Source organism: Dicentrarchus labrax, unplaced genomic scaffold (genome assembly GCF_905237075.1).
Source record: "Dicentrarchus labrax unplaced genomic scaffold, dlabrax2021, whole genome shotgun sequence".
Lineage (NCBI taxonomy): Eukaryota > Metazoa > Chordata > Actinopteri > Moronidae > Dicentrarchus > Dicentrarchus labrax.
The window spans coordinates 1638107-1661028 of NW_026136716.1; the positions used below are offsets into that span (position 1 = coordinate 1638107).

General features: G+C 42.7%; 1 protein-coding gene and 1 long non-coding RNA gene across 26 annotated transcripts in view; one reads left to right on the forward strand and one right to left on the reverse strand.

Moving 5' to 3' along the window:
* Positions 1 to 22922, reverse strand: part of LOC127378605 (CLIP-associating protein 1-B) — a 40678-nt gene that overhangs the window by 11140 nt on the left and 6616 nt on the right. For 4 of the 23 annotated variants that reach the window (XM_051427629.1, XM_051427623.1, XM_051427626.1 and 1 more), the window contains exons 8-26: positions 12467 to 12607; positions 12296 to 12372; positions 12121 to 12213; positions 11892 to 12037; positions 11242 to 11377; positions 10755 to 10825; positions 10177 to 10236; positions 9071 to 9148; positions 8500 to 8667; positions 7191 to 7237; positions 6183 to 6383; positions 5230 to 5256; positions 4426 to 4521; positions 4104 to 4298; positions 3202 to 3306; positions 2459 to 2515; positions 1655 to 1752; positions 1413 to 1436; positions 271 to 518 (exon numbers count right to left, since the gene is read on the reverse strand). In XM_051427629.1, coding sequence (XP_051283589.1) covers positions 271 to 518; positions 1413 to 1436; positions 1655 to 1752; positions 2459 to 2515; positions 3202 to 3306; positions 4104 to 4298; positions 4426 to 4521; positions 5230 to 5256; positions 6183 to 6383; positions 7191 to 7237; positions 8500 to 8667; positions 9071 to 9148; positions 10177 to 10236; positions 10755 to 10825; positions 11242 to 11377; positions 11892 to 12037; positions 12121 to 12213; positions 12296 to 12372; positions 12467 to 12607 — 2068 coding nt within the window. Of the gene's footprint in view, positions 1 to 270; positions 519 to 1412; positions 1437 to 1654; positions 1753 to 2458; positions 2516 to 3201; positions 3307 to 4103; positions 4299 to 4425; positions 4522 to 5229; positions 5257 to 6182; positions 6384 to 7190; positions 7238 to 8499; positions 8668 to 9070; positions 9149 to 10176; positions 10237 to 10754; positions 10826 to 11241; positions 11378 to 11891; positions 12038 to 12120; positions 12214 to 12295; positions 12373 to 12466; positions 12608 to 15126; positions 15424 to 22922 lie in introns of those variants that run through there. The other 19 variants (XM_051427630.1, XM_051427621.1, XM_051427625.1 and 16 more) reach the window with 14 other exon arrangements.
* LOC127378624 (uncharacterized) lies at positions 17746 to 22191 on the forward strand. 3 transcript variants are annotated; one of them, XR_007888113.1, is made up of 3 exons: positions 17746 to 18572; positions 19654 to 20088; positions 21423 to 22191. It is a non-coding gene; the product is annotated as an uncharacterized LOC127378624 (long non-coding RNA). The 3 variants fall into 3 exon arrangements; XR_007888115.1 differs by having other exon boundaries at positions 19654 to 20061; XR_007888114.1 differs by having other exon boundaries at positions 17746 to 18434.

Consider the following 22922-nt stretch of genomic DNA (forward strand, 5'->3'; position numbering starts at 1 on the left):
ATACCAAATCTTACATGATGTTGCTTTAAGGTTACGGGACCAGAGACTTTGTAAATGACAAACTGGGGCTGCAAAAGATCTGATCTAAGTTGATACCAGTTGAGGAAAATACAATTTCCCTGACACAAAGTAATAGCAGTTATGTAAAATAAAACATAAAAAGATATATACAGTATTTATACACACATTTGCACCCATTTAAAACAAATTTTTTAAACATTTGCAGAAAACCATGTTCACAAAATAACTGCATGTGTGAGCATATCACACCTGAGCATCCTCTGGCTCTTGAGCAGGTTCTGCAGTCCCAGCAGTCCCTCCTTCCTCTCAGACCAGTTGGCGCTGGCGCAGTGGTTCAGCACCTCGGCCACGTCTTCCGTCTGACGCAGGTAGTGTGGCGCCATGCCGCCGTTGCGCGAGCTGTACGATCGCTCGGAGCAGGCGCTGGAGGCGTCGCTGTTGGCGTCGTCGTCTGAGTACATTCCCGGAGACTCGAAACGCCGCCTGACCGGCCTCCGCTGAGCGAGGGAAGACAGGACAGTGACTGAAGAGTAACATCAGCATGCTTTCTCTATCTACAGCCATGCCTTCACAAGTCAAATCTACAGCTTTGAGGAGATCTAGCATGCAGCTACAGAGTCGGAGTCATGCAGGTTTCTGATGATGTGATGTGAGATGGATGAGGTTACTTGATGCCGACTTTCTACACCGGTCACTTTAGGTTAACACGCTGCCTTGATGAGACTAATTAGCAGCTTTTACCAAACTAAAAATAGCCTGTGAACCAGGAGCCGTATTCATAAAGAGTGGCTCCTAGAGACAAAAATTCAGATAAACAAATCTGATAATTTACAAAATTTCAATGAATTTCCCCTCACAGCCCCGAAGAGAGCTTCTAAGGTGAAAAAGGGGAGAAGTAAGGAGGACTTTTTAAGAGATGGAACCACAAAAACAGCAGGTTTTCCTTGGAAACCAAAGTGGGCGTGTCATATTCTACAGCTCGTTGTCCTCTGTTAATGACACACTCTTGATTACAGTGGTTCCACTGAAAACTGGTGGAAACTGTGGTTCTCTAGAAAGCACCCAGGTTCCCAAAGTCTTGAACGGAACAGGATCAAGAACCAGAGTTAATTTGGATTCTCACCATGTTTGTGAATACGGCCCCAGACTGATAAAAAACTGTGACACAGGGAATCACAGCAGCTGTCGTGATTAGACAAATATCCGGTAGAAGGAAAATCAATAGCTCTGGAAAACTCTGAATAATTCTGTCAGAGTTTCCTTGAGCAAAGCACTGCATCGCAACCTGCTCACTCTTCCATGTTTGAATGTAAAAGTCGGTGTTTAATGCTCGTGCTCTGCATGCAGCGACAGAATGGTTAAACTCTGCGTCAGATGAGGTTTCTTTGTACCTTACTCCTCGAGTCTCCTAAGAGCTGAAATGTACAAAGTCCGGGAAGAAAGAGGACAAATTACTGCAGGACTGTACGAGCTCTAACAACATCAACACATTTTAAGAAATACGGTAGAATATCAGCAGACTTATTCTTTAAACATAGTGCAGAGACGTTTCTCTGGAACAAACATACAAAGCTGTATAAAAAAAGAAAGTTAGGGCTATGAAACATATATTTTCTTCCACTTCTGTGCTTACCAGAGCGTCAGCAACGGCAGCCTCGACGTCGGTGCCGGTGTTGAGGATTCTCATGGCGTTGACGGAGGCTGAGATCCGAGCCTGATGGGACAGCCGGTCTGGAAGAGAGAGAAGGTCGGACACACATCAGCAGGTTAAGAGGAGTGTTATTAATGTGACGAATATGGGATGAAATTCCACTGTGCAGAAATGAAGGTGCGGTTTGGTATCAGGCACTTAAATGGAATAAAACAAATAATAAACAACAACAGCAACCCACTCTTCACTTTTAAACAGGAATTTATCGATTACGGTGTCAGATTAAGAAAATATTTAGGAGTGAAGAGTGTCAAAAATACATTAAGATAAATTTGGACAATTTCTCAGGACTCAACCCAAAGCAAATAGCAGAGAAAGCTGCAGCACATTTCAGTCATGGTGCAGCACATCTAAGCAGAGAGCAGCCAGCACAACCTTTAAATGAGCCACAGTAAAAGAAAAATGCAAAAAATACCATCAAAGTAGGCCGAGTGAATCAGCAGTGCTTCATCAAAATGCCACAAATATCACAAGTCTATCTCATTGCAAAGCTGCAAAATTAAAGTTTAAAAAGTCCTTCGAAAAAAAAGAAAAGACAAACTAAATCTTCACCACTCTGTCCACTCGACACAGAGCCGAGAGGCGGACGTGGAGCCATGCAGGAAAGAGGCTTCACTGAGCAGGATGACTCAGTCAGCCAGGTAACGGGAAGACTCGTGGAAAACAAGTTGATATTTTATCTGGCTGACTGAGTCGATCCGCCTCCCGAGAAGACTCTCTGGTCACCTGAGTAGCACTCTGCGGAGGACAGGGCGCTGGTTGAGCGGGAGTGTCGACGAGTCGCTGGAGGAGGACGTAAAGTTAGAGGAGATAAGACGACACTAAAGTATTTCTGCCTCAGCTGCAGTCTTTACATCTTTGCACATAATTAATTACTAGAGGATTAGTTAATTAGAGCAGTGATTCCCAACCTTTCCTTAAGGGACACTCCAAACAGTGAACACAATAACTGCAGGAAGTTTCCTGATATTTTTAGGAACTTTTTATACAATTCTCTGTCTGTATTATGTTTTTCTCATTTTCTTCTCATTGTTCTTTCAGCTCTTTGGTTGTTTTCTACTGCAGGACGAAGCTGTTCATCAGAGAGTGAACGCTCTCTGGATAGAACTTATGTTCATATCTTCAAAGTTTACATTAAATAATAATCTGAGCATTAAAAAGAACAATTTCATTTAGTTTTCACAGAGATTAATGAAATGCTGAGAAATGGACCCGACCCCCCAGGTTGGGAACCACTGCAATAGAAGATGTGGACATTAAAATACAGAGCATGCAAAGAACCAGGTAGGAAAAACAGTGATCTACACAGACACATGTGAAGAGTCAGACTTTCATACACTTTACTAGAGCGCTTCTTAGTTATGTGTTCTGTTAAATTAACCCTAAATTAAATGTTTTTTCTACTCCAATGTATGAGCTCTGGCGTGCAAAGAAAGGAGGTGATGGGGGGTCTCCAGTACCATACTCACCCAGGGGGGAGAAACCCCTGGCGGGGCTGGTGTCGCGGCTGCTCTCGCGACTGGTTTCGCGGCTGCAGCCCTGACTCATGCTCGGCCGGGGGATTCGGCTGCGGGCTAGAGGAGCGCGGCAGGCAGACAGACAGAGAGACAGACAGACAGACAGACAGACAGACAGACAGACAGACAGACAGCAGCGCAGGGGGGGAGAGTTTAGCTTGTAGCACATTCAGCCAGACACTGACACACCTGAAGCTCTGCAGAGATGGTTAGTCAGGCAGGAGAGAAGGGAGAATGAGACTCAGGGAGGCTGCAGGTTCAGTGTTAGTATGAGGAGAAGGAATACTGTTGTCTGCTGGGATGTGCATGCAAGTCGACCTCAAAAAGAAACTATTCTGACCTAAGCAGCAGCTCTTATTTACCTTTAGTGTCTTTATGTAGTTACTATTCTTCATTTTCATGACTGCTCAGACCAATGTACAGCTGGATCAGCTTGATGTTTCACTTATGAATCAATAGGTAATGTGTTTTCCCCGTTACTGAATCCTGTATATGGTATAAGAACCCTGACAACATTTTTATATTCTGGTTTTCAATTGTTTAGTGTACTAATGTGAGCAAAACACTAGCTATCCGTTATCTTTCAACCATCTTCAAAAGACTGAGGACCTAGAACGACAAACATTAGGACAAATGCTGAATATGTTACATATTTTTGCCTTCATAATTTTACCTCCACTCCTTTAGCACTTCAGCAAAGCTCCCAAAAATCAACAATTTAAGACGTTGTCACTGGTTCAAATGTTTCTCCTGCAATAATTCCAGCGAACGCTCTGACAACGTTTCCATTTCCATTATTACAGACTTTTATTATGACGTTATTTTCCAGCCCTGTGGTTTGACACCCTCCTTACCCGTGCCTGATCTGGTGGGGCTGGTCTCTCGGCTACAGCCCTGGCTGCGGTGACCTCGGGGTCGGGTCTTGTCGGTCAGGCTGGCGGAGGTGCTGTTGGTGGCGGCGGCAGCAGCGGCGGTGCCCATGTTCGGCCTCGGGATCCTGCCGTAGGTGGAGCTCAGCAGTCGGCCGGGAGAACCGGACCTGCTGCCGGCTACAACATAGACACAAGTTCACCATTTTAAGAATGATTTGGACAATTTTCAAGTTTATAGATATTTAGAATTAGAATTGAAATGACTTTAATGCGAAGCTGCTACCCTCGGGGATAAGTTACTAACGTTGAGACTGAGAGACGACTTTCCCTCGGCTTCTTCCCCGGCTGTCTGTCACAGACGGACCGTTCCCTGAACTCGTCCTCCTGGTTCGTACTCGACCTGGAGAGGCAGAGGACACACACACAGAGAAAGAGCCAGAGTGAGAGAAGAGGAATACAAAACACTCAACACCTTTATACTCACAGCAAAGATTAAACACACTGAACAGGAGGACTGCAGCTGGTCCTCACATTTTCTACATTTCTGTCATGCAGAACGAGTGAAATTAAGACTGGAGGGATCGTAAAGAGGGAAACATGACAGAAGATATGAAACAGGGAATTGTGGGAGATGAAAGACACAAGTCACCTAATTCTTCAGACTCATTAACAATAAAAGGATTCATTAAAACAAGAAACAAGCACTGTCTCTTCCTCTAGAACAGTAGTTCCCAACCGAGGGGTCTGGACACCCACTAGGGGTCGCCAAAGCTTCACAGTAGCAGAATACGGTAGTATTAAACTGTAGCAACAGCGAGGCTAAGCTAAAGAGCTCTTGGGTTATTTGTGTCAGGAGTTAGAATGTGAATGTCTCTAATATTTGTGGAAATCTGGTCGATTAACGGTGAGAGGAAAGAGAGAAGCTCCTGCCCGACATTACTACACAGACTGATTCCAAGTGTACACCATGCGTAGACAGTCCATGCACAGACAGGTCCATCACAGATGACCACCATTACAGCACTGATGGGGGGGTCAAACACACACCGAGGAGGCATGGAGGAGCGTCATTCCCCTGTCCACATACGGAGACACACACACAGCTTACCGTCTGCGTTAACAGACCACGAGCCGTCTGACGGGTGGGCGAGCCCGGGAGAGACACAACAAGGGTCGGGGGTCAAGAGGTTAAGCTTTAGATATGCTTGACAAAGAGGAGAGCGGGTGGGGAAACAGAGAGTGGTTCATCTTGAATATTTTAGATAGACGTTGTTCCACCGGGCTGTAAAACATGCAGATATCTGAGTGACTGCATTGTGTCTCCAACATGTAAATCACAGAATAGAGAAGCCTGGGCTTACTGTGTCCGTACGGTGCATCTGGAGTCGTTTCAGTGTTTAACATAATAAAATAATCAGACATTGCTCGGATCTTGAGGACAATCTGCTGCTTTTTTTTTTTAGCACAAAAACAAACAGAAACGGAAGTTTTGGTTTTAATTTTCAAAGGAAAAATCTACCTTAAGTTTCTGAAGTATGCTCTGACGCACACCTTAATATATCTCACACTTGGACATAAACACTGAGATAAATGTGTACAGCTTTAAAACTCAGTTCAGGTAAATGAATATTAAAAATAAAACGATATTAGACCTGGACTAAAGATAAGGTAAAAGATTATATTGCAATTATTTTGACAGATATTTGGCGATATGATCCTTGATTCAAAACTGAAAAAGGAATTTTTTGGCATCAGTAGCAAACAAACATGTTTTCTTAAATCTGAGATTTGCCTCTTTTCAGAACTACAGCACTACATTATAATGCTGTTCTGTCACTTGGTTGCGGGATTGTGTAGGAACAATCACGTTGTTTTTAACACACATTTGTATGTTTAAGCTAAACGTTCCTGCAAATACCAACAGATCCACACTCAAGGTAGAGTTATTGACACTTTAAATGTAGTTTTGATTTAGTTTTTTGTTAAATTTATTAATTAATTAATTAATTAACGCCGAGGTAGGAAGATTCATTTGACACTGATGTTTAAAATGTTAATTACCCAGTGAAGCGTAGGATCCGGGGGGAAGGGCCGAGGCCGAGCTGAAGGGCGAAGCCGATGATGACACCGCGGAGGACACGGCGGGCATCCTGGTGCGGGCAGTGGCGGTGGCCGCCGCGTTGACGTCCACATCGCTGCGGGAACGCTGGAGGGAGCCCGGAGAGGAGGCCGCAGCGGGCGTCCTGGTGGGGGCAGCTTTGGCTGGAGGACGTCCAACAGAGAGGAAGTAAGATCAGCACCCAACAACATCATCTCAGCATCTCAGACCAACACGTGAGCGAGTGCTACAGCCGACCAGACTCCAGACTCAAAACTGTCTTTGTTAGTCTCTCCACTAACAACAACTCTTGTTTGGTCAAAATAAATAAAGAAAATAGCCTCTAACAGGCTGCTATGACTGCAATGTAATCCTTGTGGATAAATGCGTAGTATGTCAAAGTACATCCACTAAAAGTTGAGGCTGAGATTGTTATTCTAAGTCTCCAAAGCCAAAAACAGTTATTTAACGTTGCAGATAATTACACTCTTTATCACCAACTCTGGTCTGGTGAAAATGAATCCTTAATTTACTGACGTAGATGAGAAAAAGAGCCGTTTCAGTCGGCCGGAGAAGTAAACAATACAAATGTTCTACCTCTCGTATATACAACCTTTAAATATTTAGCAACGTAGAAATAAATGTCTAGTCTTGATAAATGAAAACAAAATGACAATCAGGGGTTCATAAACTTTGTTCATGCTCAGCAGGTGTTTGGCTTTTTGTCTGCTGACCACCTGCTGAGTTTGCTTTTTTAACATGAACCCCTGAACTGACAGCGTGTGGCGTTTTCTTGCTTCGGGAGGATATTCTACTCAGCTGTATAAACCACTGTAAACCTTCAAACTCATGCATGTTTTATTCAAAGTAGACTTCCTGAATCGTATTTCATCTCTTTGTGCAGCAACAAGCTGCTGGTGATATATAAATACACAGTAAATGAAGTAAAGAACGAAGAGAAGCATCCTTACATCTTGTTGTGTTGCTTCCAAAGGTGTTTTTTCCAGGCGGCGGTCGACTGTGGAGATAAAAATAAAAGAGAAAATTCATTAACTTAGATAAACGTACATCAAAACACCATTAAACCAAAATGGTAGCATGTTCTCTGCTAATGTAAATGTAAATCCTCACACTGCTGCAGAATAACGTCACACAAAAACATCAATACGCAGCTTTTTGGTGAAAGTAAATAAAAAAGAATAGCAAGAATCTGAGCTCAGACAGAGAATATATTAACATGGCTTAAGGTGAAAAAGGAAACTAGACAGTCATGAAATCAGTAGTGTGTGTATTGTTAACAGTGTAAACAAAAACTACTATTCAATAAGGATATTTTTAGATATTTGTGATTATTTAATTGTGGTTTTCACTTCCAGCGGCTCCACTGTATGAAACACTCGTGATATTCTAATGGTGATGTTTTTACCTCACTGCTTTAAGTGTAGCCTCCCACAAACCAATAATACATCTTAATGAGGATTTATCGTTGATTTTATTGCTGCCTCATGGCTGCTCCGTTCTTCCCGTAATACAGTTTAACGTCGGTAATTTAATATTGCACTTCAATAAAGTTGGACGGACTCTTCAGAGACAGATGAAAGATGAAATTGAAGCAGCATTGGTGTCGCTGCACAGACGCCCTGTAGCTGCAGTCCGGATACATTTATTCCCAGAGGAAATGCTGATTATTGTTGGTACTTATGTTTACTGAGTGGAGGCTTTTATTCTTTTAATTCTACCTCATATCAGTGTGTTTTTATTCCTCTGACTTTATAATGTTTTTAATCCTGGTCCTGGCCATGTAAGGGCACTTTTTAGGTTTATAATTATTATTACTTTCACTGTCGCTGTTCACAGACTCGTCCCGCGTGCAGCATTAAACCAGATCACGGTTGCTCACAGAACGATGGAAACATTATTGCCTGATTTCTTGGTTAAAACAACGACTTCTTTCTTGATTAAACTGCATTCAACTAACTACAGGAGTCACATGCACAGTAAAGGTGCAACTGTATAATGAACTGGTTAAAGGAAATTAACATTTCCTGCCATTTTTCAGTTTCACACTGATATAGGCTGATAAAATAACAATTAAAATATTAACAGGCTAAATAGGCCTTATTTTGTTATAGTCCGGCCCCCACAGTGTCTGCTTAGAAATATTTTAGCCTTTGGACAGATGTAGTCGAATACTTCAGCTGTTTGTTTTCTTTGAAATAAAACCCTGCTTATGTTTCCCGATCAATAAAACGATGGATCAGAGAGGAGGCAGCGTCTCACTTGAGGCTCTCCTGGGAGGACGAGGAGGAGCGGTCCGAGGCGGGCAGCGACATCAGGCTGTCTCCGCTCCTCATGTGGGTCTGCAGAGCTTTCTGATAGGACGACTCCACGGCCTGGAAGAGCTGCTCCGCCTCCCGACGGAAGTGACCGTGGAAACTCCAGTAACAGCTGCAACGGAAAGCCAGAGGACCAAAGAAAAAACAACCATCAGGACAATTGTGTCGTCGGTGGAACCTCGTCAAAAATGACAAACCAATTCACACTGAGAAAGATTTCCATTTTTTGACCATTTTATTGCCATTTCTGCATTATGTCATATTTTCTTGAACAGGTAAAGCAGCCTTCTTGAAGAGAGATACAACTTCATCATCAGTAAAACAACGTACACATTTTAAATACATGCATTTAGCAGGAGGAAATATATATAACCCATATAAAATCTCTCCAATCTCTGGAAATGAAGGTTCAGGGTGATCTTACATCTACAAATAACTGCGATATGAGCACATTTACATCAGTAAGGGATTAATTATTTACTCAGTCAGTAGTAAAATGGACGAGTGACACTTACTTTCTGGCCACAGAGCGAGCCTCTGCATCTGCATCATGGATCCCTTTCTTTATAGTCTCCATTAAAACGGTTCCATGTCTACGAGGAGGAAAAGGAGGAAAATGGTTTGTTACCAAAATGTTGTTTTAACAGACCTATATAGGAGGCATAAATGGATTTCATTGTCTTTCATTTTGTAGAATACATTCAACCTAAACAAAAAATGAGATTGCTTGTTCATTTCAGTTTCAAGGTGTTTTAATGACAGGAAAACCCGTCTTTAAAAATCCAGGACATGTGGGAACCTTTGTAATTATGATGGAAACTTTTCTTAGACAACATTCAAGGTAATTGCACCCAAACCTAATGGATACAGTGCTGTGTTTCTCTGTTGAGTTGTCAATCCATGCCATATGATGCATAGCATTAGCATTAGTGTGTATGAGTCAGAAACCATCTGCTCTGCTGTCCATTAGCCGGACTATCACTTTGGGCTTTTACCGCTGCACTGATCAATAAGTTGGAAGGTGTAACAGCTGCTAACACTTTTTTCAATACCTTACTTTGACAAATATAAATATGGTTTTGTATAAAAAAAACAAGCAGCTGTAAAAGAAGTTATAAAATAAAATGCTTGTTGGCTGATGATGCAAACTCCGTTTCTTTAAAATAAAATTGAGTCTGATTTGTATTTGGCTGATGCACAGGACCAGAATCAGTGTCTCACACACACTGATTGACTGATCGATGAGAACCGGAGAGCTCCCCTGGTACTGGGGGGTCAGCTCGGGTTGCTCCATGGCGGCGGCAGGAAGCAGCCAGGCGGAAACACAATGAGGCTTTTGGAGGCAGACAGAGATCCCCCCGGCCTCGCCATGGAAACTGCAGTGACAGACCTTGACCTGGCCGGTGTCACATTTCCAGACAAGGTATTGTGTAGTCCTTTAACCCATTCACAAGCCACTGTCGGCATTTTCTTTTTATGTTTAATGTACAAATACCTGCGTATTCTGATTTATTTTATTACTGGGAAAAAACGTGAGCATGAAAATCTGAATAATATCAAATAAAATAAAATCAGTACACCATATTTTCTAATAAATGTTGGTATCAGCTTGTTTCCTCACCTCTCCAGAGAGCTCGCCTGCCATTCCTGCAGCATCAGGTCCAAGAACTCAAAGCAGCGTCTGAAAAACAGAAAAAATCATTAAAATACGACCACAGAGCATCAATACCATCCACACTTTTCCAAATTTAATTCAAACTCAAAACTTTCCCCTGACTTTCCAATAAATGTAATGAACATACAAATTAAATACATTAAAATCTAAATATATAAATAAAATATACACATACAAAAACAATAGAAAAACAGAAAGAAAGAAATATTAAATAAAAAGTATATAAATATAATTACATAAAAAAACCACCAAAAAAATTAAATACATTAATACAACATAAACATAAAAAAATGTATAGAGAGATATCAATCAACTTAAAAAAAAGGGAAGAATTAAAATAACTACATCAAATAAAAATATATAAATAAAACTAAAATATAAAAACATTAATAAATAAATAAATTAATCAATTAAATTAAAATTAAAATATAAAATAAAAGTAAAAAATAATACAATAAAATTAAAAATGCATATAAAAATGAATAAATAAAACAGAAACATGAACAAAAGAAAATATCGGTCACCTTCTGACAGCCACAGATTTGGAGGTACAGTTGCTGGTGATGATGGGGATGAGACGAGGGTTGTGTGTGTGCTGCGAAACACAAAGAACTGGAGTCAAAACAAGTTTCAATCTAAATAAAATCAAACTCTTTAAACACATTTTCTTTGTTAAAAGAAGCCTGTGAATAAGTTCCCACCATGCAATGTGTAGCCTTCCTCTTCGTCAACAATAAAAATGGTAATTCGTTCAGTCTGACAACAACTGTCCCTTTTTCTTTTTCACATGAAATGTAATTTTCAGCATCAAATCCCATTTTTCTGTGAAATCTTTCCAGTTATAGCTGCGAGCTAACGTCATTATAATGCTGCCTCGTGAACATATTCAGTTCTGGGAATAAATCCGGACAGGAAGTGAGTGAGTGACAGCCTCTTACTTAAATGTCAGCTTTTAAGCTCCCACAGTATCCCAACAAACACAGACATCATCTCAGCAAAGCTGCCACGTACTCTGAGGATGAGGCGGATGACGGCCATGCCGGAGGTGGCCATGACTTTGGCACTGTTGGGGACCAGGTTGAGGAGGATCGGCATGGTGGCCTCCGCCGCGTGGTCGAAGCGACTGCCGAGCACCAACGACAGGTGGCTGGAGACGGGAGAGAGTGAACTGAATGTGTAACAATCAACAGTAGAGAACAACTCATAAACAGTATTACCTGTCAATGTTGTTGTTAGGATCTTTTTATACAGTTATCTGTACTGTGTGTGTGTGTTTAATTTTTAACAATCATATAGACTTAACAGGCTTTGACAAATGCAGTGTTCTTTCCCTCATTGTTCTATCAGCTCTTTGGTTGTTTTCTGATGCAGGACGAGGCTGTTGATCAGACAGTGAAGGCTCTGTCAATATAGTAATATAGTGTTCAATGAATGAGATCTGAGCTTACATCCTCACGAGCCTCTGTGAAGCTTTAACGACCTTGTAGGGAACCACTGTTACAGAGCACTAAAGCATTATATGGGAGTGGATAAAGCACTGTACTATAGAGAGATAAAATGTGACACTAAATGTAACCATTAGGTGATTTTCAGAAAGATGTATTCTCTCACTGTGTTGCAGCCCATTTGAAGGGAGTGTTGTGACCTCCAGATAGTCTTACCCCAGAGTGATGCAGGCCTCTCTCACCACCTGAGAGCGGAGGTCCTTGGCGGACAGTTTGAACGCCGCCTCCATGAGCCGCAGCTGCTGCAGAAACCCATCGAACTCGGCCGCGCCGGCCAGGAGCAGCGAGCGCACCTTCTTCAGCTGGAGGAAACAGGAAACAGCGGTCAAAATAGAGACATTTTCACCCAACCAATTCCTAAACTGAGACAACTGAGAGGTCTTACAGCTGCCACTCTGAGCTCCCAGTCCTTCTTATCGTCTGACAGGACGTCTCGAATCTTCGTCATGGCCTCCTCCACCTCTCGGTTAGAGTAGATCTGGTGAAGGGCAGGAGAAGCATGAAGCAGCAGAGGAGAAAGGGTGGAGTTCTGGCAACATTATGTATTAAGAATACCTTACCTGCACGGTGGGAACATCCTCAAAGGCCTGGATGAAGTCCTCCTCATCCACAGCTCCAGCACCAGGCCCATCCCTCCCTACAGACAGGGTGAGAATGTATTCAATAAATGTACCTTACTTCGTGAACCGATGAAGCGCTACCACTGTAGGAGTTAACAGTCAGGTGGTGACCTGCAGTCTTGGTGCCGGAGGTGGAGGCGGGACGCCGAAATGAACCCATGCTCACCGCCTTCCTACCGGACAACGGGGCTCCTTTGGACGAGGACGAGGAGCGGCCGCCGTCCACAGAGTCATCGTCCTCAAAGTTTTTGTCTGGAGGAGGAAGAGAAAGAGAAGAGGAACTGAGGGCTCTGGTCACATGACTGAACAACGAGTCTTCAGTAAACTCAACCGGCTGAGCGTCCCGGCGATGCGGAGAAGGCAGGCGGACTCTGGCATTTCTGCATTTTCCCTTTTAGCTGACATTCAGACATAACTCACATTCCTGCATCCCCAACGTAACGAGCGAACGGTGGCGAGGAGGGTCACAGACACAATGCCCTGACAATAAACTCAACAATTAGTCCTGTGTTCCCAGGAAGAAGCCAAGTGACCACAGGAGAACAAAATACACATTCTGAGGACAAAACAATGGTTCTCCGAGCACAGTGAGTTTGTGCTATGATTTCAACTCATACTTCAGTCCCCATACGAAGTGTGTTCAGCCAATGAGGATTCTCACATGGTGTAATAAATAAATGACATGTACCTGTTTATTTCAACACTGTTTATGGACCCCAGTATGCAGAAATATTTAAATACATGGGGCAAAAGTAACACATTTATATTGCATGCAAAACACTGCATGGGATTAGCATAAAGTGTCTGCAAAGAGGAGACTCGTGGGTACCCATAGAAAGAGAAGACAAGAAACAACTGACTACCCTTCATAACATTTATCAGCAGTAAAAATGTGTGTGAAAGTATCGTTGCACTGAATCTTTATCAATGTGTGCAAACTGTGCTTCAGTCGATTGTTGGAAATGAAGTTTATCCTCTTCACATTTCTTGTTATGTCGGAACAGTTTAAAGTCACACAACACAAAGAAAATCAACAACTCCTCACAGCTGAGATTCTGGAACTGGTTCGGCTTAGATTTTATGTCAAAATCCATATTTTATTTGTGCCTGCCCCCATTCAACATTTATTTATTAGAAAAAGGTCCTGTACTGAATTCGTATTGCTCAGTAAATAGAAACATAATCTTTTTTTATTTCTGCCAGCAGCTTAAAGAGGCTCAGCCCTGTGGAAACGTCTCTTGTGGTGGACAACTGAGCAGCACATGAGCCCCCCCCTGAGCGCAGGAATCTGCACGGCTAGCAATCAATCCTTTTTCATTATTCAATGTCTCAACACACACACACACACACACACACACACACACACACACACACACACACACACACACACACACACACACACACACACACACACACACACACACACACACACACACACACACACACACACAGCAGGGCATTGAGCCAACACATCAGTCATGTGCCATCAGGTTGCAGTTTTTTCTCCTCGCCACTGAAAGCACGATGCAACAACTCTCAATATCAACGCAAGGTGAGTGTGAAGGAAAGGACACCTGTCACCTGAGGTTTAACATCAACATGATACAACAGGAGGGGAAAAGAGCTCAAAAGGAAATCCCTTTAAAAGATCCAGGATGCACACATTATTTGCTGCTGTGGATTGCACTGCATCCTGTGTGGTCCAATCCCCCTCTGAGGATCAATGAATGTAATCAGATCACAGGCTGGCAAAGAGGGGTATCAGAGTATATCAAAGATCTACTGTGGTGATAAGAATCAATAAAAAAAGCTACATGCAACCTTTCACAAAAAGGAAATAAAGGCCATGTCATCTTCAGCAAACTATAACCTTTCATCCAGTGTAATATCAGATTATTATTTATGACTCTATATGTCAAATTAAAATGGTAATGAGTAGATAATGACCCAGATTTACAGTAGATAATGTTTAAGACACCAATGCCTGTAAGAAAATGTTAAACTACTGCTTAGATATATATATATATTTTTTAACACCAAGATGATTTGAAACAACTCATCAAACAGATTGTTACAACACAGGTGTGTTTAACAAGTTAATGAACAAGTAGTTCTGTGAGTATGAAGCAGAAAGTCTGACAAAGGAAAACTTTGATTATTAAAACGATAAAGGGTCATGAAATCTGCACAGAATTCCCACCCAGACTGCAGACTTTAAAGCTGATATTAAAATTGCTCTTATATACCCTTCAGCAAGAATAACATGTGCCACAAACAATAAAGACAAACTGTTCATCATATGTTCATCAACTCAGCCAGAACAGGCCACAAAATCAAAATCATAAAGTTTAAATTGAACCTTCCTATCCTCAGTGTCCATACATCAACTCAACAGGTCAGTACATGAATGAGCAGGAAAGTTCATTACTAGTCTATTTTAGTTCAAACTAATTCTCAGTTTCTCTTCAACTCCACAGCACACAGACTCCGTCCGGTTTTCTCCGGCTTCCTGACCTTAACTTTGCTCAGAGACAGACAACCTGCATGCGCTGTCTACACAACAACTCGGCTGCGGGCAGGCCAAGAAACCATCCAGCTGCGTTTACATGCCAGACACCGCAGACGCCTTCCTCCTGGATTTACAGCCGTCGTCACACCAGGCATCCTCCCCCCCTCCTCATCCTCCTCCTGTTGCCTGCATCCATCACTGATTACAACCTCCACCATGAGCTCAAACCTTCCCTGCATCCAGAGGAAGAGCAGTAGCTTACAGGAGCAAATCCGCCTGCAGACCAGTTTCCTCAGCATGCCGGCACACACACAGACGGACAGACAGACAGACAGTCAGGTGGTCCTCCAGTCCTCTGTGGTCCTCACATCTTTTCCCACTGCTGAGGAGAGAGAAGAGGGGAGGAAGGAGGGGAGTCCAGCCGCGAACCCCCTCCCTCCCCTGTCAGGGAGCATGTGTCTCAATACGCTCTTCCTCTCCGCCTTCGTCCTCTAGTTCACTTCAGCAAACGCACGCTTGCAGGACCAGGATGGAGGAAGAGGAAGGGAGGGGATGGAGACAAGTGATGAAGGAAAGGAGGAGGGAGGGAGGGGGCAATGGGCAGACCAATGGGAGGAGAAGGGAGGGGTCGGTCAGGGGACAAACCCCGGTGCTCGGTCTGGAGGCGGAGCTGGTGGGCGGAGTCACAATTGAGGGACAGCTCAGCGTCATCATGACTCAGGAGGACGGGGAGGAGGGAGAGAGGGGAGGGAGGGATGGAGAGACACCTCTCCAGAGGAAGCAGCTCCTCTGACGGCGTTAGTGTCAGACCTAGAGCCTCCACCTGAGTGCATCCGTCAGCCTGCAGCAGCTGGAGTGTTTTATCACAGTAACACTGAGGCAAAAGCTTCTGCTACTACACCGTTAGATGTGTCTCACATTTCAGCTTCTATTCATTTTAATGGGATTTATGTAAGGGGGCGGAGGTGGTTGAGTTATCTGTGAGCTTCACTTAAGTTTAATAAATATACTGTTTTGCTGTCATCTATACTAATTAAACACAAAATAACTTTTAAGCAAACAAATGTGTTATTTCTTCTTCTTTTATTTTTATATAAATCCTTTTGTGTCTCTAACTTTGGAGCTCATACCTGAGCGTCAGTACTGATACCTATATACGCTAAACCAAAGTCAGAGCAGTCAAACAACTGAACATGAATAAATGTTATTATGATTTGAATCAGTAAATATCAGAGATTAACTGGCCTTCAATGCGACATTATCGACCCGATGTCTGAGTTTCGCGGCGAGCGTAGTACGCGCTTGGAAGGCTGAGCTATATTCAAATGGTTGCAATCTGCATCCTCACTGCTAGATGCCACTAAATCCTTCACACTGGTCCTTTCAGAGTCATTTCTGCCAGTCACCTTCCAACAACCTGCACAGCTACGTCAACCATTCGTAAACCTACTTATAAAGCTCTGATTGGGTCGGTTGTTCAATAAACAGTCTGGAATGAGGCACAGATAAGAAGAAGACTGACTGTCAGCAATATCTAAGTGTTACATTGATGGTAGAAACCCCAAAGAGCTTCCTCACAGTCAGTCTGCTTCATTTGACTTTTAAATGCACCTTCATGACCAGCAGCAGCTCTGAGTGCAAACAGTGTCCCTGCTTTTAACCTCCAGCTGAACCGTCAACGTCAAGACATTCATCATTCATCACATTTCATCTCCAACCTCACCTCTGGATATTAATGCTGATGACATGTCAGAGACATACAGGACAGCACGTGCTTACAAACATATAATCATATAAGCTCCAGTTTTAAGTGTAATACAGTTGATCCTACCAACAGACATTCCAGGACAACATTCATTAAAATGACCAAATATCCATGAAAACTAGTCTCTCAAGTTCCAGGTTTTCCAGGACCCTGAAACAGGCAGTGTGAGAGTCCCTACTGACATCCACTGAGAGGGAATCTCTCTCCATGAGATGGCGCTGTGAGCCTGTTTTAGTGTTTACCTTCACAGGTTCAGCCATTTCACAGGTTCCATTCATTGTTGACTGTATACAGGTGGGGGGAAAGACAGACAGACAGGACATACAGAAGCTGAATACAAAGCAGCAACTGATGATATCAAAGAACAAAAGAGATAGACAAAGCCTCCAAGATCCACATTTGTAAAGACATTTGTTCCTGAAGTGAACAGTATGTGTTCAGTCTTGAAAGGTACCCGTGTGAGATTCTAACTTTAGTTTACCTCACAGAGGTTAATGTTGGAAGATCTGTCCCTGAAGTGACTGATAGTGAATGAAAACACAGAACAACGTATGTTTCCTTAGAACCATTCACTGCGGAGGTCAATGGCTCCTAGGCTTTAATGTAAATGATCCCAGTGAGAAGAACGTCGGCCTCAGGAGTCCATTTGTTCGACGTCTGAGGGGACGCACCACACCTTGACCTCCATAAAGGTCTCTATGTTTTAGGGTGGGGAAAGTTATTCTTATATCTATGTATCTGACTCATTTAGAGCTGAAACAATCGGTTGATTAATCCATAAACTGAACTGATATTAGCCGTCCATACACTGATAATGTCTGACTGGTTCCAGCTTCTCAAACGTTTATGGTTTCAGATTTTCAAAATCTATAATTCTATTATAAACAAAAAAGCAAACTGACAAACTTTTAACTTAAAGGAGTTTAGAATTACACCAAGAAAATTAAGACTTTTAAAAAAACGGTCAAAAACGAAGCCGCAGAAGCCGACATTTTCTAGCCTCCAGTGCAGCTCGAACTCTAGCAACACTGGATCCTACATTTCCCATAATGCACCTCAATAGCCTGCTTACATTTTCTCAGCCTTCGTGAAGCTCCTCCAGAGTCATGGAAGACATCACGCAAGTAGCGCTCGAGTACATTGTGTTTGACGTGAAATTCAACCTTCACAATAACAACTGCTCAGATCAGACAGATAATGACAACATCTAACAACTGCTGGGAGTAATTGTGCGCCTCCTCTGAAAGCCAGGTCACAAGCTTTTCCTCCTGGCAGCGTCTCAAAGTCTTTGGGAGCTTCGAGCCTGATGGAGTCTGACAGCTGATCCCCCCGATGCAAATTCACAAAATGACCGGGGGAGAGGTGAGGCGCTCAGGAGTGCGTTGCGTCACTGAAGAAAAGAAGAAACAAGGGAGCGTGGGAGCTCACAGCAGGTGATCTGAGAGAGATCAAATCAACCTCTGCAGATTCATCAAGTCTTTCTCTACCTGCAGCTCCACTCACACAAATGAAACACAGAAGCTTGTTTTATTCGCTTCCTGCCGCCCTCAAAGCTGACAATAACATCCAATAATAATGCAGCCGCAGCTCGAAGGTGAGCTCCGACCTGCGGACGTGAGACGCCGTTCAGCCTTTTCATTGCTGAATGAATGAAGCGGGAAACACCCAACCGGCCATTCTCCCGCACATGACAACCAGCTGGAACAACAGTGGGAGTGACGTTCCCACACAATTATCAGGCTTCGTTCGCAGCTTTCTCACCAGATTAAAACGCATTCATCCACAAGCAGGAGTCTGGAGTTACAGTCAGTGCTGAGTATTCTGTGTTTAGATGCACACAAAGTTAGGAGCGGTTGGAGTTAGTCGTTCTTTCCCCACTAAGCCACTGGGAGTCTGAGTCACAGTTTTTATGAGTCAAAGTGATCAACAGTGTGCAGGATCAGGTCAGAGCCACTACGAGCATATATACCCGTGCATGGGTGCGTTTGTGTTGCTCTGCCCCTCATTAACCGACATATTTTACATATAGTATAATCTATTATTTTCCTCTGTGAATCCTGTAATTTTTTTTCAACAATTCTGTCTGTATTGTGTATTTTTATCATTTTTAACAATCATACAGGATTCTTTTTTGACAAATTCAGTCTTTCCTTGTCCCTAACGCTCGGCCATTGTTCTATTGGACAACTGACTTCACAGAAATGAACCAAATGCTGAGATATAGGCCCACTGTGTATATTTTTAAGTTTTCTTACGCCCCTTTAAAATCAAGAAGGCCTTGTGACACCCTATGAAGCTTTGGCGACCCCTACTGGGGGTCCCGACCCTCAGGTTGCAAACTAGTGCGGTGGGGCAGAAGTATAAATCAGGCTGTAGTGTCTCAGAGGGAGGAACGAAAACCAACTTTCTGCCTCTTTCCCTTAGATTTCAACGGGACATTGCATTAGTTAGGGCTGTTTTAAGACATGTTATTGTTTACTTGTTAGGTTTTTAGGGTCAATCGGTCTCTGTTCCTGTTAGGACTAAAGCTTTTCCTGTTTGGTATCCTTCAGTTTCTGTGGAGAGGAGTTTTCCTGTTTTGTTGTGAGTGGCGTCTTGTATCTGTGCAGAGACGAGTGATCAGTGTAGAACTGCTGTAGCGGGAAGCTTTTGGTTAACACAGCTTTAAACTGTATCTCTGTATATGTGACGGGTGTGTCAGAGTCCAGCCGAATCTGCACACTTATCTAAATCAACTGCATAAAATAATAAGCGTTAAATAAAGCAGGAAGTGAGTCTTTGTGCAGACGTTTTCACTTTTTAGCCTTTCATCAGTGCTAAAAGAAATCTCTACGTTTACAGGTTTCTTCACGTTTATTTTACAGATTTTAAATACTTATAAATATTAAGAAAATGGGTGAAAATTTCCTTTTTCCACATATAAAGTTCAAATACATTTGCTAATATATAATCTATTTATTTTACAGTATTCTCCTGCCGACCCAGCTGCTGGTAATTACTGTTCTTTTGCTTTTTGTTTTACAGTGTACCACGGTGCCCTGTCTTTCTGTCCCTACACTGTCTTCATTATTCAGGAGGTTTCCAACCGTGCAACCCAAGTCCTGCTGGCAGCGAGTACCTGGCCTCGTCTCTCAGCGCCTCCCTGCAGGACCTCCTGAGTCTGTGTGACGCACGCAGCCAGGTCCCTGTTTATCAAAACCCCCAGAGCTGGATTCAGAGCCCCCAATAACATCGAGAGTGTCAGAGTTCATTCCTGAGCCTGTAAATAGCAGTTTGACGAAACAATCTTAACTCAAGGTCCACTTACTTGCCTTACCGAGCGCTTTCAACCACATTCCTGAGTACACACAGTAGTAATGATTACGGGACCAGACCTTCAGTTCCATGACGAGGACGAAGCCAACAACTTTGTTCACAGAAGAAGACGGCAAGGTGCGTTGAAAGCTCAGGAAGAATCTAGTAAGTGGAGCTTGAGTTCAGATTATAGTATGTCAGAAGCAGTTGGTTTGTTTTCCTGCCATTGCTGCACTTACAAACTCAAAATGAGATTTTTTTAAAGGAATTTCCAACATTTTAAACTTGCTGCTATAGCAACCATCTTTAGGACAACCGTCCCTTTATTTGGGTTTTTGCTTTAGATCAGATTGTTGTGTGTAATTATGTCATCTTGGGTTCAAGTCCTGTATTAGACACATGTTACATTTACATTTACATGTAACATCACACAGATCCCAACAAGCAAGAAAATAACATAATTAGCATTTTCTATAAACTGAAGTTCAGCTGAATTATGCTACTTGGTTCGTACAAAAACTGATGATTCATATTGTTCATAAACTCACCGGTTTGAGCTCCTCAAATGTGAATATTTGCTGGCTTTCTGCTTCCTCTATGACATTGAATTGAATAACTTTAGTTTTTGACTGCTGGTTGGACAAAACAAGCCATTTAAAAATATCAACTTGGGCTCTAAGAAAGTTAGAGAAAGTGAATTGTTACTGAAAATAAGCAGCCCTGGTTTGAACAAGTGACGCAAACCGAATAGTGGAGATATTGTTCAAACACCTTCAGGCTGGTTGTCTTTAATGAAAGTATTTCTGGGTGTTTGTTTCATTTCTTTAATTTTGTTTACATTTAGAAATAAGAGGAAATTGCAAAATTGCAAAATTGCTACTTTCACTACAAAGACTACATACACGGGTCAACTTCTGTGTTAGCTACTTGTATGAACTTACTTTTGAAGTGCTCAAGTAGCGTACAGAGAGACAACATCCCCCCAATTTCAGCAGCCCTTCACTGGTTTTCTTGTCCACTGTATACTTTTATTATTACCTCTAAGTCAAGAAAAGTGCGACACAAATAAAGTTCTTGTTATCATTAATGTTATTTTGGACCAGAATTATTTAAAATCTCCTTTGTGAAACGGAGCTAGCTGAAAATAAGCCTGAATATTTCATCATGACAGCAGACAAAATACCAGCAACACTGACAAGAACATAGGTGGAAGTTTCCTCAATGTTTTTCTACCAAAATAACCTGAATTATCTAAATATTTTAGAGTCAGTCGTGTAGAAGATGATATAACATGGAGAGCAGCAGGATTATACACATCACTGAGCTTCAGTTACTTGTGGCATTCAGATCCCAATTATGATCCCAGTGCAATTACAAAGGCTTACGAGCACAAAGAGTCGGGTGATACACAGTTTCTACGTCAACTAGACAGACAGCCAAATATTCTCTCTGTTCACCTTGCAGATTTTTACCTTGAATTAAAGATGTACTTCTTGTAGGTGAAGAATTGACCTGCTGCTTGGCTTTGCGAGGCGATACCCTCCCCTGTGGATCTACTGGAGGAGAAACAGTGTCGTCCTGACAGCGACCCAGAGCTGATGCACTGCTGCCTGCCTCCTCCCTTCCCCTCCAACCCGGTCTTGTGACTGTAGGGACGACAGCTGACACCACTCCTACAAAATAAGAGCCCTGGGCTGCCGGTAAAGAGGCGGCTCTTTCATTTTCTTAATCTCTCTCCTTGAGTCTCAGTTCTGCAGTTTGCTTATGTTGTCCATGTGTTGCAGACTCTTTTCCTTTGTCTTCCTGTCTCTTAGTTTATCATTCTCTCTCTGTGTGTCCTAATGTAGTTTCAGTTTCTTATGCCATCTTCTGATTCTAAGCTTTTTTCCACAAGTCTCAGTCTATTTCAGGTCAGTGTGATGCTTCCCACTCGCCTGCTCAGGTGACATTCACAGCTCTGTCAGCTGTCAGTGACTGCTGGTGCATTCAAAGGCTGCTTTAACTGTTTCTTTCTCTGGTTTTTAACCTGCATGCAGACACACGATCTGAGGCAAACTGAGCTTAACTGCACTAAAGATGATGCAATGAACACGCTGTGGAAAAACGCGATGTCAATTGCTACCACAGAAATGAGTCGGCCAGTAATCTCACCATCGGGCCATGTGACTGTGTGAGCAATCATTTGTCAAGTCCGATGACTTTGAGCTACTTTTAATGGAAAATGCAAAACTTCCTGCTGTTTCACATTAAAAGCTTTTAACCTGTGAACTACTTGAATGGTTTAATTGCGAAAAGGTCACATAAGGACATGATACAAAACCGCAAGGAGATCCTGCTGAAGCTCCTCCCTTCCTGCCAGATTATCTACGTGACAAATTCATGTTTCCTCAAAGAAAGGTGGTGTTGCCCTAAAGCATACCCTGCTTTATGGTCTGTTTTACTCTAAATGGGACCATCAGTTACTGAATGAACATCATGCTGTATGGAAGAAGACTGAAACTAGAAACTGAGACCAGAAACTCATCAGGAAACTGTTTACTGAGCTCATAAATCAACTGAGAAGTCGGCTCATTTTTCCGTAAGACTTCTTTTTTTGCAGTCTGTGGAGCTGCCCCCTGCTGGCCATGAGAAAGAATGCAGGTGGAAGCTCTGTCCACTAATGCGTGCTCCTTGCTGCTTTTCACTCCATTTAAACCTTTCTGTCCCACTTCTGCGGGGTCACTTTTCCTCGCCTCTCGGAGCACAAAGAAAACCAGCTCGGGTTGCACTCTGACTGAAAGACGGCGAACACACCCCGCTGAGCCCGGTGGAAACAGGTCAAAGGCTTCCCAGCTAAACCTGCTCACTGTGACTGATGGACCGAGATATCCACCCAGGCCACGTTTGGTACTTTGCAATCTTAAACTGATTTATACCACTCAAACCCAGAGGACCCAAAGTTATAAACGAGCAATTCTGTAATTAGTAGGTACAAAAGGCGTGGACAGGGTTGTTGTTCA